At 41.0% G+C, this 19629-nt stretch overlaps 1 protein-coding gene across 1 annotated transcript in view; it reads right to left on the bottom strand.

Annotated features, from left to right (window-relative positions):
- The window catches only part of PRRC2C (proline-rich coiled-coil 2C), a gene marked incomplete at its 5' end in the record, with an annotated part of 50237 nt that extends 31509 nt beyond the window's left edge, over window positions 1-18728 (bottom strand). Inside the window, 16 exons of the mRNA XM_009699958.1 lie at window positions 294-448; window positions 1061-1269; window positions 2470-3986; window positions 4065-4830; window positions 5622-5835; window positions 6878-7124; window positions 7759-7925; window positions 8732-9338; window positions 10115-10189; window positions 11120-11261; window positions 11544-11631; window positions 11715-11848; window positions 12816-12895; window positions 13278-13516; window positions 15466-15603; window positions 18622-18728. Coding sequence (XP_009698260.1) covers window positions 294-448; window positions 1061-1269; window positions 2470-3986; window positions 4065-4830; window positions 5622-5835; window positions 6878-7124; window positions 7759-7925; window positions 8732-9338; window positions 10115-10189; window positions 11120-11261; window positions 11544-11631; window positions 11715-11848; window positions 12816-12895; window positions 13278-13516; window positions 15466-15603; window positions 18622-18728 — 4885 coding nt within the window. The remainder of the gene's footprint in view (window positions 1-293; window positions 449-1060; window positions 1270-2469; window positions 3987-4064; window positions 4831-5621; window positions 5836-6877; window positions 7125-7758; window positions 7926-8731; window positions 9339-10114; window positions 10190-11119; window positions 11262-11543; window positions 11632-11714; window positions 11849-12815; window positions 12896-13277; window positions 13517-15465; window positions 15604-18621) is intronic.
- Window positions 18729-19629: the final 901 nt, after the last annotated feature.

Here is a 19629-nt window from a genome sequence, read left to right as displayed (position 1 = left end):
ATCAACTGATATACAAGCAATAGTATAAATCTTTACCACAGTATGAAAAATGGCGTTTTCAGTCTGCAAGTTCCACCTGTCTGACAGCACCCAATCAGGAAGTACAGAAACCCAAGATCACCAAGTGAAAATTAATTTAATTTACTAATTCTAAACAACTTAATATTAATACAACTATCTGCTTATATTTATAAGGTGAAAATACAGCTTCTCTGGAAGGAAGATTCTGCCCACTTCACAACATTCCCAGTACTGCAAGGAGCTCTTTCCCACTATAAATACTGGTCTTGTACCTGCACTGTTTGTTCCTCCTTCTTTCTGCGCTCTTCATCTTGCAAACGTTTTTGTTGCTTCTTTGACACCACTTCTGTGAAACCATCATCATTCAAGTTAGATTGGGAGTCTTCAACTACTGTCACTTCAGGGTGATCATCAATGATCACAACACCTATAGAAAAAGGAAAGGTATAGATGCTGCTGTTTTAACAGCTTCAGATGCAGCACACCAAGCCAAAATCTGCTTTGGAGTGGAGGCTATTTCCCCACAGACAGATGGTGGCCCTGATTAAAGGTAAGCTTCCGCTTCCCAAGTGCTTTGCTGTTGGGCTTGAAGACAAGGAGTTAATCTTTAAGAATTGAAAAATCAGAGGTTTCTGTACCAGACCCTCCAGGAAATAAGAACTAAAACATAATAATCAATAATGAACAGCCTTCCCAGATATTAGCTGTAAGTTTATCAGTGATATCCATTGCCTATGCTTATAAAGGTTAAGCAAATTATTAGAGTGCGGTGGAAAATGGTATAAATGACAGAGTTAAGACTAGATGATAGAACAAAATTGCTCTTCTCTATACATAAAAACACACAATGAGATTTGCCACGTTTTAGAGGCACATATGTTGTTTATTAGATATGACAAAGGTAGCAATCCTCAAACACACAACTATTCTGGAGTTTTAAAAAAAACCTTCTCTTTTGTTAAGTTTTCAAACATCTAACTCTACATGCAATATAGCTAGCAGGATTACAAATTCTTGTTAGCATATTATCAATACTTACTTGCATAATTATTAAGATCAAATTGAGACAAGGCATCCACTTTTTCCTTAGGCTTCTTTGGACCAGCCTTCGGTTCTTCTCTCTTTTTTCCACTTGCATCCTTGGTGCTCTTTTGTCCTGCAGCAGTAACACCTCCTTCGTCCTGATGTAAAGAGTTGCTGTTGGTGGAATCAACACCAGGCACAGCTGCTGGCTGCTCTTCAAATGGCCTGTATTAGAAAAAAATTAAGAAAATTAATGACCAGCCACAGAGAACACCCAGGAAGGAGCTAGCAATCTAATGCAAATCCCATTACAGGGCTATAAGTGTCTACTGTGCAACTTCTTAGTAAGCTCCAGACTTTTACTTTCAGCTCCTCAACAAGAAGCAGCTTAACAGCAAAAGCTGGTTTAGAGTCATATCAAATGCCCTGCTGTCAAAAAGAATCAGAGGAAAAAAAAAAAAGAGCATAATTTGAAGGTCACCTCTGGCTTGGTCTCAATAGTTAAGAGGTACCAAAACTCAACTATGCAGTTCAGTAGACTTCAACTGCAGTAAAGCCTTCCATGGAAAAACACAAAACAAAACCAAAATCCAATCCAAACCCAACAGAAGCTTACACTATGCAATGTGGGCAAATATAAACAAGCCTGCTCTACAGGCTCACTTGTCAAAAGCTACCTGAAGCCATAAAAGTCAAGTTTGCAGCATTCTGACTTTGCTGTAGGACCTGGAATACCCAATTTTTGCTTCAACATCACCTGTAAGTGACTAGCCAAAGGAACTCTTAATAGTGTTAACTCAGAGGTTAAAGCATTGATCACAAGTTTTTAAACCTGAACTTAGAATACAGTAACCTACAAGCACAAGAGTCCCAGAGTACAAGGTAGGCATTCAATGAAGAAATGTCTTGTCCTGCCTCCCACTTACCAGACTACTGTGCACTATGGCTACAAACCAGTGGACAAATAGCAACATTAACTAATTGTCAAGTTTCAATCAAATTTATCACACAGAGAAACAAAGTTTAGTTGCAAAGGCAAGCATTTCTCAACATGCCTGTCTTTGTTAGGTGATTGATCTAAAATGCAATGCAGCAATTTATGTATTAACTGCAAAATTGCTCACATTAACATTTCAGCTTGCATCCAAATCTTGAGAAAGAATGCTTGACTCAGAAATAGCACTGCAAATTTTTTTAATTAGGCATTTTTAGCACTCTGCATACAAGAATACTCTGCTTAGCTCCATGTTCCAAGTGTCTGTATACAAACAGAGAAAACAGAAAGTACACAGCCATAGGTACATGTGCTTGTCCTACTCTCTTTTCTACCATTCTATAAATCTAAAATAACTACTTATGATTTTGAACAAGAGGATAACAGAAGACCATGACCATGTGTGCTTCCTAACAGAAGCTGGTACTCACCCTCTTTTTCCACTTCTGGGTGGAGGACCACTCCGTCTCTCACTCCTAGGCCCTGAGAAGTTCCTCCCCGGTTTAGCTGGCCCGTTGTTGCCACGTCGGTTTTGACGGTCTATGCCAGGCCGCTGACTAGAAAAACTTCTTTTGGCTATTTCCCTTTTTGGAGCTCCAGCGTTTTCCCCTGCCTTTGCAGCCGCTTGTGCTGCTACATCTGCTGTTTTCTTCTCATCCCTCTCGCGCCTCTCATTGAAGTCGCTGCTTTCTGAGGCTGTTTCCCACTCTTCATTTGCCTGGTCTGAAGAATTCTGGTTGGACAAGTCTGGTGTCTTACTTCCCGACACATCCAGAGCAGTGCTGGAGGGCTCATTAACTGCATTACTAACTGTGGCACTTGTTGATGAGCTGGTTACCGCCTCATTTATCTTTGATGCAGCCTCTCTTTCTTTTAGGCGCCTAAAGCGTGGTGGCTTATCTTGCCTTGGAGGTCGAGCAGGCCTTTGTCTTCGTGGCCTCTCTCTATTTGGATCAAACTTTCTCTCAAATTTTGGAGGTCTTTTATCAACTGGTATAGGACCATAATGTTCATTTCTTCTTGGAGGCTCCCCATCTTCTGGTTTAATGATCTCTGTTTGCCTAGGATTCCACTGATTGTCTCTGTAGGCTGGTCTCCTTATTGTGGATGGGCGTGGAGGACGCCCACCAGGATCCCGGCCACCGCGTCTATACATTCCCCCTCTGCCCCGTCTAGAAGGCTCTCCTTTAGGCAGAAATCCTGGTTTGGGTTTGTTCTCATCATCTCTTATATATGTTTTTTCTAGGGATCTGTTGTCTACTCTGATACTGTTTTCAGGTTTGAATGACAGGGGCTTTGAAGGTTTCTTGCCATCAGCTCTCTCTTCTCTTTTTGGGTGCTTGCCTTTAATTAGACTGTCTTTGTCTGAAAGGAGTGTGTCACTTGCGCTTTCATGGACTTCGCTGTCAGAATCTGTCTCTGAACCATGCTGCCGCCGCCGTTTTGGGATTACTTCAAAGTCAGAACTCTCACTACGAGTTTCGCTCTCTTCTCTTTGCCTAACAGGCCCCAAAGGCACATGGTCTGATCTAGGCTTAGGATCTCTGTAGTGTGGGTACTCTCTATTATGGCCTCTACTGCCCCGACCACGTCCTCCGTAAGAACCCCTGTAGCTACGACCTCTAGAATAATACTCCCCACGACCTCTGCCTCGGTATCCCTGATCTGGGAACCAGTCTCTATCCCTAGCCTCTTTCCAGTATGTCCTAGGTGGCAAGCCAGGCTCTCTTTTTACTGGTCTGGTTTCTAAGCGTGGTTTTTCTACAACCTCCTTGCTAACTACCTTCTCAGCCTGCTTTTCTTCCTTCACTGTAGTAGCTGGCTGCTGAACGTGTGGCTGCTGCTGTGCTGCTGGTTGAGCAGGCGGCTGCTGCTGTACTGCAGGGGGAAGCTGTGGAGTAGCAGGCTGGGCAGCTGGTAGCTGCTGCTGGACTGGAGGTGTGGGTGGCTGAACCAGAGCTTTAGCTGCGGTCTCGGTTTGGCTGCCTTCCTGGCTTGCTGGTGTCAGAGCAGCATCCTGGGTTACCTTCTTAGCCAGAGGAGTGCTGCCGGAGGTCGATGTCTCTGGCTCAGCCTGAGGTGGTGGCACTTGAGGTGCTTCCTTCTTGTCACTTTTTTCAGACTTGCTAGGTTTTTCACTAGTTGTCTTTTCTTCTTTCTCCTTCCTCTGCTCACGCTCTTCTCTCTGTTCACGTTCTTCCTTCATATCTCTAAGCACAGGTTTTTTAATAGGACCCGATCTTCTCACTGGTCTATCGCCGCCTTCGTCTCTCCTGCCATAACCTGGCCTAGGACCCCATCTTGTTTCAGACTTAGGTTTGAAAGTTTTTTCAGGTTTTGGTCCTTCTGATGTTCTATTATTAATCAAAATCTCTTTTTTTGGCTTAATCTCAAGTCTCTCAATTGTCTCCTTTGTCTCAATAGGTCTGTTATTTAATTTAGGGATATTTGTTGCTGCCTCGTTCCTCTGGTCTTCTGATTTTAGAGAGTGACTTGAACCATGGGAAATGCTTCTCTTTAGTGAAGAGTGACTTTCTCCCACAGGCATCAATTCTTCTGGAGAGCTATGTGTAACTTTCTCATTCACTCCTTCAAAATTAACTGCCGCATTAGACGTGTCAGTTTGGAGAGGCTGTACATCTTCCAAAGGCCTGCTTGGGAACTTTTGTACCTCCACCTCTCCTGATTCTCTGAAAAAGTCTGGTTTTGGATGAGAGTCCAGCTGGTTGTGTTCTACAGGATAAGCAGTGGCAGGGACAGCAACTCGCTCTTGCTCCAAGTGTGCCTCAGACCTAAGCAGCAAGCAATTAAGAATGTTAGGGTGGGAGAAAAAAAAAAATCTTACTCATAAATATTTTACTTAAGTCACTTTCTAGTTCTATGAAGGACTAGTGTCACCTCCAGGGAAAAAACAGGTATTAATTTTCATAGTGGCTGCTAGTTGTAGAGGTCAATTTTATTCTATCCTGATTAAGAGTTCAGTGTCAAATGTACAATTAGCTATAGGAATCCATTATTGTTAATGGCTATACATGCAATTTTAAACGGAGCCCCCAAGTTAGCAGGCTACTATCACAAGTATTACCCAGACAGCAGCACAGAAAAAAAAGAATTTTGGGGTACTTTTAAGATGTAGAGGAAGCCTTCCTGACCATTCATCATGCAGCAAAGGTCAAAAGTGACTGTCTTGCTTTATACCACTTGTACTTAACACACCATTTTTGAAACTAATATACATTAGACAGAAGTTCTCTGATATGGGGAGGATGCAGAGCAGATGGAGAACAGGACAACACTGTAGGAGTGTTCTACAAAACTGAAAATTCAAGATATTACGGCAATCACCATTCATCAAATCAGGTTAAGGATCCTAAACAAGGGCTAAATTGTCTTTCTACACCCTACTACAGAGCAGGCACAGTGCCAAGTACGCTGCATCCTCCAGTCACAACTCCTTTTAAAGTTCTGTGTGAAGAGCAGCTATAACTCGGTCACTGTAAACTGTGTTTTGCAACCTAAGCCAAGGGCGTAAGTACGTATGGTTTGGGGAAGTGACACGCAGGAGTACATAACTCAGTCTTACCTCAAATCATCAGGCTCTTCTAACACTTTTGGAGGAGAACTAGATTGCTGAGGTTCTGCATGGGGGTACGGGTCTGACCCCCACATCATGCGGGGCTCTGACAAAGGAACAGCATGCTCTCTTGCTGAGCGAGCTATATGTTCAAATGAGTCTGAACTAGTTGCTGATCCCTCTATCTGGTCTCTTCTCATCAGCGGTTTGGGAGGCATAATTCCTGTGACAGATTTAAGTTCAACAATCGAAATAAGTTTAACATTAGCAAAGAAACCTACCTCAAGACAAACCATATCAGGAGGTACTGAAGAACACTATTCTCTCTCCTCCGATCTCCTTTCCTCTGTCCCTTCCATTGTTGAAACCAAATGTCTATTCACTGCCAGTTGACCTCAGAATGACTAAATCACATTCACCACTAGTACCCTATGTACCAACAAAAGGAAAAGCTGTCTGCTTCCACTACAATGGGAAGAACCAGGTCTGTAGACCTGTAAACCTGTGGATGAAATTTCTGCCGTAAGACTTGAATGGCAAAAAGCAAGATGAGTGTACACACAGGTGGGTTTTTTGTATTCTATTAAGTAGAGTCCCTTTTTTTCTGTAACATTTGAAAGAAATTCTACAGTTTTCACTGTCTTTGCTTAGCCTGCCATTTCCTCTGTTCATTCCTTGCACTCATTCAGTATACCCATTCCCTTGCTAATTAGCTGGATAAGTATCTCAGTTACATTACATGCCAGAGTTGTATTATTTATGGACAATAGCTCTCCAAACTCCAAGTCAGATGGCCATTCCACAAATAAAAAAGGATTTTTTTAGTGCCAAGAAACTGAAAACACAAATTTAGTAAGACTCTAGAGATGCTAATACATAATTTGAAAATAACAAAATTTCATGGGTTTTTTTCGTAAGTAATGCAGCATCGAGCGCTAACATGTAATGAAACACAAATGGTAAATACACTGGTTTTTCTCAAAGTAAGGCTTATGCTGACGGTCTGAATACATCCTTAGCTGTCACTAACATGCCTGCAATATGAAAGCTGTGGTTTTACTTTATAGTCGAAGATATATGCTGACACAAGACTATCATTTTTCCCGTATTACTAAAAATCTATTTTGTGTCAAACAATGCAATAATTTAGTTTTCTTTTTAAAAAACCCACCCATTTGCTGTTACTATACATAGCGTGGTTAGGGAAGGACTTCTATTTCAAAACCAAGAAAGTTCAACAGTCAAAACATGCTGCCAGATTTTACCCGGATGAATAGGAGGCATATCCATTGCAGGTCTTCCTGACATTATTCGTGGGTCCATGTAGGACTGCATCATAAGCCACCGTGGATCGAAGCCCATTGAAGCTAAATGCTGAGGATGTGGCTGCATGGGCTGGTAAAGAGGTCTGTGCTGGGGAGGTGGGACAGGGCCACTAGAAGGCTGTGAGGGAGCAGACTGTGGAAGGACACCTTGCTGTTGTTGCTGCCACTGCTGCTGTTTCATTTGCTCCTGCATAACAGGAAACAGTATTACAAGACTTCTTGTTAAGATGAAGACTTGAGCAGAATCCAAATAACCCTTGGAAACAAGTAGTACAGTTATCTCCAGGACACTAAGTATTCTGAAAGTTAATCGCAAACATGCATCAGGATGAACTAGGAGAAAAGGGAGAAAACCAGACTGGACAATTTAGAACAGCTACAGTTTTGCTGGTGTTCAGCTGAGACACAGAACAACCTATACTTCGCGCATGTCATTAATGCAAAGTGCTCTTCAGACCATAGGACCCAAGTCTAAATTACACTTGGGAGTGTGACAGCCTTTACAGGAAAAGATGCAGAAACAATGATAATCAGGCCCAGGTTCCACAGGCAACCACAGGGCAATGCTCTACTTCCAGCAACTAATGCAAAAACCGGCCAGTTTTAAAAGCCTCTCTTGCTTTCTGCTCACTTACATACTTTGCAAGGGACAAGAAGTGGTTCATCCAAAGCAATTCCTGCCAATACCACAGACATTATAGAAGCTAGAAACTAACAACTTAGGCTTTTTAAAACTCCTACGGTCACATTCTCACGCAGAATGAGGCAGAAGATGCCATTCTTTTAATGAGCTTCCTTCTTTTAATGGACTGGTTACTTACCTGCTGCCTCTGAAATCTTGGTGGTAACGATTTCTGGAACTGTTTAGAATAGCCCGAGGAAACAGCAGGACGAGGCTGAGCTCCCGATTCTGGCTCACTCTCATGAGTGACCTGTGAAATCTCTTTCTCATTCCGACCACTATCTTGTCGGGTAAAGATTGTCTGATCTTCTGAAAAAAAAACCAACAAACCCGCATGTAGGAGACAAGAGTGAATCCTAAAACTATGACAATTTCACCATAACATCAGATAAAGGACGTTGTTCTAAAAAGAAAAGTCTGCCTTCTCTTTAGTTTCCAAAAACCAATAAAGGCAAAAAAAGTTAAGAACGACCCCTCAAAACAGAACAATTGTTGTTAATACATCTCAGTGTCCCTTTTAAACTCAAATACACTGGGTAATCAACCACTGGCATTTAGGTTGTAGCTATTACGTGATTTAAGAAGTGCTGTATCTATGCTACTATATTACATTGGAATCAACTTTTTTATGAACCAAGGTTTGGTTTTACAATCACTTTTATCCATTTAAAATATAACACAACCTTATTAAGCATAGTCTAACAGTTCTCTTGTGGCATTCAAGTTCCACCACAAAACAAATGCACCAAGTTTAAATATGTGCCCTTCGTGTCTATTTCTCTAGACTTGCTGAAAGAACAGAATGGAAATAATTTACATTGCTTTTTAGCAACATGAATTGCTGATCCTCTAGCAAGAAAAGAAAGCCTCCTTTTATTTCTGTATTCTTCAAAGTCCAGCCTAAATCACAGAACCCAATTTTTCCTTTAATGTTTTGATGAGATGGACAAACAGGTCTAGCACAAAGGACAGTTAGCAGCTGTAATGTGCCAGGAAAATAAATGGTCTAGATGCACTAGGTTAATTAGGTATGCAAATTAGACTCGTAGATTACAACGATGCTCTGTGGCTCTGCTTTAAGACAGACAACTTCTACTTGCATGCAAACATACCTTTTTCTTCCTTGTTATTCCTGGTTTCACTTTCTTGTTTTTCTACTACTACACGTGTTGCCACAGGTTCTACAGGCTCAGGAACCTCATGGGCTGGTTTCTCCTCTTCTTTCTCTTTCTCATCTTCCTTATCTTCTTTCTCCATCTCCTTTTCTTTCTCTTTCTCTCCTTCTTGTTCTTTTCCTGTCTCCAGTTTTTCTTTTTCTTCCTTTTCTTTTTCCTTCTCCCTTTCCCTTTCTTTTTCCTTTTCCTTCTCCTTCTCCCTTTCTCTCTCCCTCTCCCGCTCCCTTTCTCTTTCTCGCTCCCTCTCTCTCTCCCTTTCCCTCTCCCGTTCTCTCTCTTTCAGAGGGTCTTCCCGGGAGGGTTTTGTCACAATGCCAAATTTCTCATTTAACCGTTTTAGCTTTTCAGCACAAGCTGCTTTTCGCTGTTCTTCCATTCTTCTTTCTTCCTCTTCTCGTCGCTTACGGGCTCGCTCAACTGCAGCGGATATCTCTGACTGCTGTCTTCTCCTCTGTTTCCAAATTTCATCTTCATCTGGTACTGGTTTAGGGGGAAAGGGTCCCTGCCTTCCAGGTCCTACCTGGCGATCAGGGGGAGGAGGGTGCTGCAATATTAAAATCAGTTAAGTCAAGTTGAACATGTATTATATAAACAGCCAGCTGAAATACTACATTTTAACTATTTGTCAACACATGTATTTGCATGGCATCTTTAAAAAGCAACATTTGGAAGAAAAAGCAAGCCCGCATCTTCCTGTTCCAGTTCAGACTCAGCAACCTGAGCTCAGAAAGGAGAGATAAAGATTCAGTTTGGCTCATGTCACTCCTCCTCCCCATCATCAAGGTAAAGTTTGTCATCTTTGCTGTCACATCTTTTAGATTTAGTTACAGGCTGCTCTAAATCACAGAGACTCGGGGAAGATCTCAGACAAAAGTCCCCCAAGGAGTCCAAGAAATTCAAGGTAGCTCAGGACAACAGAGATTTTAATAAAGGCTCTTGAAAATTGCTAAGAAGCTACTACGTACACATTTCATTTGGGACTTCATCTCCCCATCTGCCTCAGCAGCCAGCTCTCCAGCACTGTTCCCATGCCCCTGTCCTTTCTACTTGCCAAATGAGGCTGGGTAACTGAAAGCTCTCGAAGTACTCATGCATTTCATATGCTGCTTACGAGATGGGGCTGCTTTACACAATTGGCAGCACAGCGGTGCTGGGGTCCCATTCTTACTGGCCCCAGGCACTACAATCATTTTACTTGTTAGAGAGAAAAGGCTTAACCCTACATGAAGCATATTTTTACTTTTCTTAGTCTAAATCCCTCCACCAGAGTGTTAAAGAATTTTAACTCAACGAAATAAGAACAATTCTTATCTTTCTTACCGGTGGCAGAATAGATTTCGGATGAAGAGCAGGACCACCTCTTTCATGTATAGAAGGCTGTGCTGGACCCCGATCCTATTGGATCAAACACAGTACCAGGGTTAAGTAAGCTCATAACAACAGTCAAGTCTGACAGATTTTAGATTTGGAGTTTTCAACTGCATTAAGATACTACGCCTGGTGAACTATCTGCATACAACACAAATTTCCATGCAAAACAACGGCAAGAACATTTCCACTTTATGTACTGAAATCTAAACAATTTAAAAATTCACACATTCAAATTTCAGAGTTTATGTTACTGCATTGTTTTTCCTCAGATTCAATGTAGCATCAAACCCTGAAACACAACGTGATCTTACATATACAGAAAGTGCAAGTAAAGGCAATTCAAGATCAAAATTCAAACAGGGCTGAAGCAGGCATAAGCTGAGGTGGTTGCCAATCTAGAGGCTACACTAAAACCCCAAAATGGCTGAGCTGATGAATTCTGCACATTCTGTATAAAATCTATCTGCCTGAGATGTCAGAAGTGAGCTGACACATTACTGCTAAGTTGCACTGAAGAAAGTGGGTCATGATACTGAAAAACACCCCACACCCAAGAAAAACATGTGGGCCAACCAAGCACCATTTATTCTGTGCCACTATAAAACATGATGGACACCAGAACAGCATCATTCACCATTGCAGGGATGGACAGACAAGAGTATCTAGTTAAAGCCTGTCAGTGGAGTCACAGTAACCGACACGAGTTCTCACTCCCTCACAACTGCGAATTAGAACACACTAGATAAAGACATGCTATTTTTATTTTGCAACCAGAAGCAGCTAAGTTGACTAAGCAGTACGCTATCAGTTACCACAGCTCAGACAATGCTTTCAGTAGCTAATGCTTTCACTCATGTTCACATTCTTAACTGACCTGACGGTTTGAAAAGACACCCAAGTCGGCCCTCTCCTGACAAGGCTGTTGCCAGAAGAGCTGGATAAGAACGTACAAACCTGATCAAGCTGAGAGCTTTTGCCGTAAGACCCTTTGGTTGCTGCTGTGGAAACCTGGGTGGTTGACTTAGCACTCGTCTGTTCTTCTGCTTCCTTCTGGCCATCAGGACTCTGGGAATCTTTTGATGGTGTTTGTTCATCACTATGCGCAAAGAAATAAGAAAAATGGAAGGTGTACTCCACAGGTATTTTGTGATATATATTCTATCCTCAGTGTTTCTTGGCAAGCGATAAAGTTCCTCACAGCAAGGATAATTTCTACTACACACCCAGCTAACTGGAGTCTGCAGGCAGTTATACCGTTTAATACAGTATTAAATTACTGGAATAATATTATTGGAATGAGTACTTGCACTCATTTCATTCAACCTTCCCAAAAAGCTAGTTAAGCAGCATTCACACCCAAATGGCAACACCAACTCACCCACTTTCCTTCTCTTTTTGACTACTTCCTTGCTCATCATCATCACTGAAGTTCAGCTGCTCAGTGTAATCCACTTCACTCTGAGCACCTGATGCATAAGCAAATATTCAATTAATCTTTCAGAAAGATTCAATGTACAAATAACAGAAACTTTTAATCTGATGTTCTTACCTGCCCAGCCTTCATCGGCCTCAGCATCTAGATTATCAAATTTATCAAGTTCTTTAAGTTCACTAGCACTTAGAATGGATGGGCGCTCAATAGGTTCTGAACACCATGAAGGTGGTCCTCTTCCCCTTGGCCCTCTAAAAAAAGAGAGAGGAACAAAGGTCATTGTCACTATTTAGCCACAAAACAACTACATAAAAGGTCAACTTGTATGACAATTATCTGAAGTACACAGCCCTGTTTTTTCAAATACAGTATATGTGTGAACTATCAACCACATGTGTGACTATTGTAGTTCAAATAATTACTGCTACACCACTGGATGGTTCTTTATGGAAGAGAAAGATTAGATGCTATTGCCTTGCTTGCACACTTTACAAACAAGCCAAACATCAGGTGACAGTACAAAACCACATGCCTTGTAGCTTTCAAACAACACACTGCATAGATCTGGCATCCTTCTTAACACCAACTTATCCACCTCAGAGATATTTCTTTACACTTCTCATGCTTTGCCACTGTCACAGATTCTGCACCTTCTGTACAAGTTCTCCCAGTCCCTCTCAGCTTTTCTGTCCTCTTCCTGATCCCAACCACAGACCACTTGTTAAAGTTTGTACCCTACCACCTGCAGCATCCCCTATTTCCCCATGCATGTCCACAGCCATCCTCAACTACGGAGAAATACACAGAAAGGAAGAAAACTAAATTTATAATGCATTATAGTTCTACTTCAATTGGACAGCAGTAGAGTTGAGAATCAGGAATTAACTACTTTCATTACAACAATGGAAGAGTCCTTTTACAGGTAAAATACTGTTTGAAGTTTCAAAGGTGTCCCCAAGTGACTCTTGCTCTTCCCAACCAAAAACTCTGTAATGTGCAGAATTCCCTGAAGTTTTGCAGGCGAGTTGTCAAACACAAATCACTCCATGGTACCGCTCCACACAAGTCAAACTTGTGAGGCCAACCAGTGGCAGCTCTTATGCAATGTATAATCATATTCAAGATACTTGGTGCAAATTTCTCCCCCTTTTTTCTTTTTAATTCAGTCACAAACAGAGCTCATACCCACACAACAGTAACACTTGTAAGATTTCTTACCTGTTAGGCTCAGAATTGGGAAACCTTGTTGGACCTTGCATGGAAGGAGGATATGCCATTCTAGGATACTGATTAAACATCTAAGAAAAGGTTTAAAGACAGGAGCCATTCGTTAAAAGATGTTATTGCATTAAGCATACTGAGATCATCAAAGGAATCACAATGGAAGTAAGGCAAGACACTTCATTCAAGACAGTTTGCTTAGTATCACAAGGGTGCGGTGTCAAGTCACCACAGTGAAGTGATTACAAGTGTTAACCAACTCCTGACAAGTTCAAACTCAGTGTAGCAGGAGTGGCAACAGGTAGCCACAGCCTTGGAGGAGTTGGTTGCAATCCCACCATTCTAGCAGAACTGCTAAGTGTTTGTCCCATGGATAGAAGAGAAAAGGGCATAAGGAAATCACACTAGCCAGCAATCAATCCCTCCTGTTTAAACACTTTTCATGTAACCATCACTTACATAAGGTGGCATCATTGCTCTGTACTGAGATGAGATAGGTGGTTGCTGCTGGCCATTCAGCTTGGGCTGAGGGACCTGTGGTAACCGCACATCCCTCTTCTCTGTTGCCTTCTGGCCATCATTTTGTTCTGCTGGTGTACCATTACCATCTTCTTGTCCAAGAGCCTTAGCTTCTTGATCAGTTGGAGAACCGGGCGAGTTGCTCTTATTACCACCTTCTCTCCAACTAGTAGCATCTGCGTGAACAGAATCAGTAGGAGAAAAAACAGGAACAGACTTTATATTACAGATTTACAGACAGGCATGATGAAAAACACATGCTTCCTACCCAGTTTTCACTGACACAGCGGTCTGTGCAGACGCACATTCATATTTGGTACTGAAACAAGCAATGGTCACTTGAAAAAACAGAGGTTGTTTTCTAATCCTCTTCAGCCCTACATCCAACTGTGTTCCTGAAGGGTTAGAGTTAAATTTATAGACTGCTCTAGTTCTCCTGCTCTACCTTCCAAAACACAATGTAATTTAGGAAGGATACTGATAATAGCACAGGAGAGAAAAACAGATTTAGCTGTGGTAAGTGGGCCACCGTTGACTCAGTGTGAAGATGCTGACGAGGGAAAGATCAAGTTTCTTAAGCAGCAAAAGCCTACCATGAAACTCTCAAGCAGCTCAAAATGACCTATACCTGTGCATTATCTTTCTAAGTGAAGACAGGTATCCAGAGTCTGGCTTGTATCTGTCTGATAAGGATGGAACAGAAGTGATGAGGGCTGTACTTATGTGTGTGAACGTCTAGCAAAAAGTCCAGGAAAAGTAAGGGATTTTAATGACCTATCACTTGTGCCAGGTAGTCTATTCTTTTAGGAGTTTCTGCCTACAGAGCACTGGTTAGGACAAAAAAAAAAGTAAACTTAGCAGCAGTGCTCAGATCCATGGGTACCAACAAAAATTCAGAGACACACTGTAAATATGTTCCTTTAGGGGCACAAGCCCTTTAAGCAGTGTTAAACTATGCTCCCAAGTATCCATTACAGTTCTTCCACTTATCTTTGCTGGGGAGCACAGCTGCTAAAGGGGCAGTACTTGCCAAGCTCATTTAGCTTTCTGCTGTCAGACCTGAAAAAAGGGCTTAATATAGCATGCACACTGCTGACCAAAACTGTAACTGCCTGCAGGTGGCTGCAACAGACATGCGTAGCTATTTTTCTAATTTAGTGTTGGACACCTCTCGAATTTCTTGACAACTTATTCTTTACATCAAAAATCAACTGAGGATCTGAAAAATCACATGGCCTCAAGTCTGCAGGGACCTGAGAAACAAATGAAGGAAAACTGAGGCCTGTAGCACAGAAAGGAGTTAAGGATTTCCCAAAACCCCAAGCCCTCTAAAAGCAGTGAACATCTTGACTATCACTGACACAAGACAGTGCCACCTACAGTGCAGGAAAGGAACCCTAGTCCATCCAACCTCACAGAAAACAAACTTTTGAGGAAAAAAGGAATCCTGCTTCTCACTGGAAACAAGAACAATCCCAAATGTTTCCTCATTAAAAGGATTTGGGGAAGAAGTACACATTTCTTCACTGAGACATGTAAAAACAGCACTGTTATGGTTGTTTTCACTAGCTCTAATCCCTCACAGCTGAAACAGATCTAGCTAGTCAGAGCACCTCAGCCATGAGCTAAAGATGACAATGCCTTTCAAATCACACTCCACTCTTTTGGTATCCTGTAGATTAGTAAACTTCCAATTCAGGATTTTTTCAGACTACTGTCTTATGAGTACTAACCATTTGGGGACAATACCAATGATGATTTATATACTTATTTAATATTAGGACAGTTCTTTAAATACATATTTTAGCTCTTGTGACATCTAGCAGCCGGAAGTAAGAAAATGACAGTATTGTGCAAGCAACAAGTGTTCCTCAGAGCACAAGTGGAGTACTGACTAGGTTGGGAAAATGGAAAGTGAACTGCCAGGAGAGGATTAAATACCGTATTTTCCACACACCAGGAACACACTAAAGCAGAAGAAAGCCCCCCAAAATATGTTTCTTCAGTGTAGGAGTGTGTTGATTAAAACAATTCATCAATTTATTTTGTACAGCCCACGAGTAATCTTTTAGTAAAAAAGTCCACACAAACCCATGCAATTTCACAAATATTTGTAGTATATACTTACTTTGTGGTCGCAAGTTGGGTCCTGATCCATGGAGCTCTTCAGGTGCATCTTTCTCTTTGCCTGACTTTTCTTGATCCCCAGCTGCCGGCAGACTGGGAAACTCTTGCTGGAAATAACTATTTACTTGAATAGGTGGACCTACACAGTAAGATATTCACAAAGTCACAACTTTCTGTAGTCAAAACAGTTCAGAAAGTGATAAAAGCCTGATCATCCTTAAAAAGTGAACGTTAAAGTCACATTAATTTACTGGTAACATAATTCACACAAGTGAAGAGCAATCCTTGTAAAAGATTCACATTTACTACCAAAGTTGTTAAATTTACTAGGCCTACTATCACTCCTATTGGGGCTGAGAAAAATCCAGAAGCACCAGAGAGCAATAACAGACAATGGAACAAAACTTAACTTGGGGAGTACCTGAAGTTCCTCAGCTCTGTTAATATTTTTTTTTTCCCTCCTCCATCCAAAAACTTCCCTCATTTTATTCTACAACTATAGTCAATTCAAAAATGGGCATCTATGTTATTGCAAAAAGCCCTTAGGTTAATTACTGTTCTAATAACAAATAATTCTTCAGGACTTTAAAAGGCCACAGCTTTTACATTATGATAAAAGTATCAGAACTGTAGTATTCTTCGATTTCTAAAACCCTTGACATCATAACTCAGGATTGGAATTTAAGACTTCTGTGCACATGGTAGGGAACTCAAATATATAGACTGTCTTCCTCTTCAGAAGGTTTTGTTAGCATCTACTTTGAATCAATTTCTCCCCCTCCATACACATCATGGATATTGACCTATTAGGTCAATAGCATTCTAGTACCAAATCACTGATAATCTTACCAAGGGAAGATTTCTATTCCAATAGCCTGAATAACACTGTTTTCCTATATCTGTCTTTACTACTAGCTACTATAAGGGACATCGTATTAGGCTATAAGGCTATAAGGTAAACTCACAAAAAAGGATCTGAACATATGCTGTCCAAAACCCTCCAAACTCTATGATAGGCTCTTTTTTTTAGCTAACAGCTAGAAAAGCTTCTGTTGTCTCTGATTCATGAAAGAATCCTCTGTAACAACAAAATGCAGGGATCCCGATTTTTTTAAGATTCAGAGTCAAGCACAGGATAAACGCCTCACTCTTTACCACTGTTTATCCCTGTGCCTACAAATTGCCTCAATCTTTCAATCTTCATTCTAACTTCATGTACTACAGATCACATTACCTTGGTTTTTGTTAATGGGCATTGGACTCTTTTGACCTTTGCAAGCAGCTATGTCCAACGACTTGCTTAATGGGACTGAAAACCGCAGTCACACTAACCAGATGGCCTGCCAGGCAAGGGAGCCTCTCCAGAGGTCCTGTGGCATGCAACATTCATGAGTTCTACAAATCTTCAAAAATGTCTTCCGCTCAAGTCTACACAGTACCAGCAACAATACTTAGTTGCAAAGTAATAGCGTCTTCAGTGATCCGCTTGACTGCGCTTAAGCTATCAACCTGAAACAGCCAGATTGTCAGCCAACAGTTCAGAAGGAACTTAAAGAATACAGAGATGTTATGGCAGCAATTAACCCCAACTTTTAGCCAATGCATGAGCTGAAAAATACATGCTGCCATTACATTTTAGAAGTCTTTCCTTTCTACATGGCCACCAACAGCATCAGAAAAGGATTTAGTCTTGCCTCACTCAACTGAAGTCATAATTACAAGTGCATGAGGCAGACAGCTGAACGACTGCTGGAACGTGTACAAGGAAAAACAACAAGTTCCACCAGCCAACTGCAGATCAGGAAAGGATGAGCACAACAGGTGTATCCCAAGTTTCTAACTGAGGAAGACAGCAAGCAGCTGATGCCAATTCACATTCTGTATTTCTTCTTGAAACAGCAAACTCACTACTGCATTAATTGAATGAAATGAGGGCTCCATCTGGGCTTGGCACACAAGCTGCCATGGTAACTACAAAATAATTAGCTAAATGCATTCTGAAGCCACTGAGCCAAATCACTATTTCCTGTGTCATAGAGACGATCTTACCAGCTTATGTAGAAAGGCTGGTATGCAGATCACTTTGCAGTGTTAATTCTTTTTTTTATTCTACAAAAATCCTGTAAAAGCTTAAAGGAGGAGAATAATACAGGATATTATATAAATATAGGAACCTATATTTGACTACAAAGGAAACACCAAACATTACAAAGGACAACAAGAAGTGGAGAATTTAGAACTGTTGCTTCTAATACTTACTGCAGAAAAAGGCAAAATCTTTGGACATGTGATGTTAAACTCCATATAACGGCTTAGAAGTTACCTCCATGCAATTCAGGTTTTACTTTTCTAAGATCTCTAACTTGGAAGCCAAAACTCTATATTATAGCCAAAGAAAGCTTGCAAGTCTCACATTTAAGCACTAAAACATGTCATGGGTTATTTTTCATAATGGACACACAGGAATTCTAAGTAACTCCTCACTCTACAAGCAATTTAAAAAATCTGCTGAAGATTCAGCTCTGACCTTACATCCTGTAATGAAAACACTCAAGCTAACATTCACATTGATGGAAATAGTTCTCCACTCTTTCATACAATTACTCTAAAAAAAGCCCAACAAACCTTTAACGATTTTCCCAGAAAAACCCCTACTTGAACACTATCACTTTGAAACCAAAATAACCAAAGAATCTATAAAATAAAGGGAAAACTATTGCTGTACCAGACATTTACATAGAAGCAAGACTACAAACAATTTGCACAAAATGATCCAAAATTATGATTAGAACGACTGCTGTTTATGGTTCTCCTTTCCATGCCAAAACTGTATGCATTATAACTACTAACCAAGATTTTCCCTCCTGTCCACAGCCATGTTCAAGACCACCATCATCTCCCTCTCAATCCAAAAGAGGTGACTATACCAGTCCTTTAAAAGACAGTCAGACCTGCTGCTACATCAGGCTGGAGCCCACTTGAGTGACAGGAGACCAGCTCACCTTCCAGCCAAGAAAGCTGCTTCCACAGCATTTGTAGTTCAGTTCCAACTGGTCTGATCAAGACTCAAACAGTTGCTGAATCTGGGGGTCTCTCACAGCAGCATTCACAGTCTGCTAGGCCAGTCAAGAACCCCTCCACCTTGAACATCACTTACCATCCTGTCCACCTGGTTTGGTGTTGGCCCACGATTTGGCAACAGGAGCTGCTTCTGGAGGAGCAGGAACAGCAGGTTTTGGCTGTGTCTGCGGCACGTCTGGCTGTCTGGAATTAGAGGAAAAGCACTTGTGAATACAAGAGGGTGAGCACAGAATAAGATTGTCATGATTACTACCGCAAACAAGTGAATTAAATGAGATAGCTATGCAGCTGAAGAACCATTGTTCTGCAGAAAAAGCATTTTCTTAAATAAAAGGAGTTGTTATAGTAACAGTTACAAATTGGAATAAATTAGCTAACTCTTTCAAGAGAAGACTTCCTAAAGTGGAGAGGAATGAATGAAAATGGCTGGGCAGAAAAATGCAGTCAGGTTTGAATAGAGTAACTTCTGAAGTAGCATTTCGGACAATCAAAAAACCGAACTACATCTGTGGAAGGGAATAATCTGGAATAATGGTCTCTTGCCTCAGGAGTTAACAGAGGAAAGCACTTAAAGACCACCATGAACTGAGAGAAAGCAAGCAAATATATGTCAGAAATTACAGAGTACAAGGAAAGAACTGATAAGGAAAGCTAAAGACATCAAGAAAAAAATTTATGGGTACCATGAATTGGAGCCCAGAAGTTTAAGTCTACTAAGAACAAAGTCTCAATTTCACCATCTTCACAATGAAGAGGCAGACATCAGCACTCATTTTGTCCAATATAAAAACCAGGCATATTCTTGAAGATCTTTCTAGTCTACAGATTCATTGTTTAACTTGTTTCAAGAACAGTTATTTCTGAAATCCGCGTATTCAGATAACTTAAGACTCCAAAATATTAGTGTCTACAAGTCAAGACCTCCAGCTCATTAGTAGTAATTTTTGATAAAAACAGGAATTATAGGGCAAATCCACTAGTCTAGAATCACTTTATTATACCAGCAAAGAGATAACTAGTGCAATAACATGTCAGTTAACTTACAATAAACAACTGTAAACGCTTTAAATAGACCCTAAAGTAA

Source organism: Cariama cristata, unplaced genomic scaffold, assembly GCF_000690535.1.
Source record: "Cariama cristata isolate BGI_N322 unplaced genomic scaffold, ASM69053v1 scaffold12325, whole genome shotgun sequence".
Taxonomy (NCBI): domain Eukaryota; kingdom Metazoa; phylum Chordata; class Aves; order Cariamiformes; family Cariamidae; genus Cariama; species Cariama cristata.
Note: the sequence above shows the minus strand (reverse complement) of the source record. Positions and strands in the feature narration are given on the sequence as shown.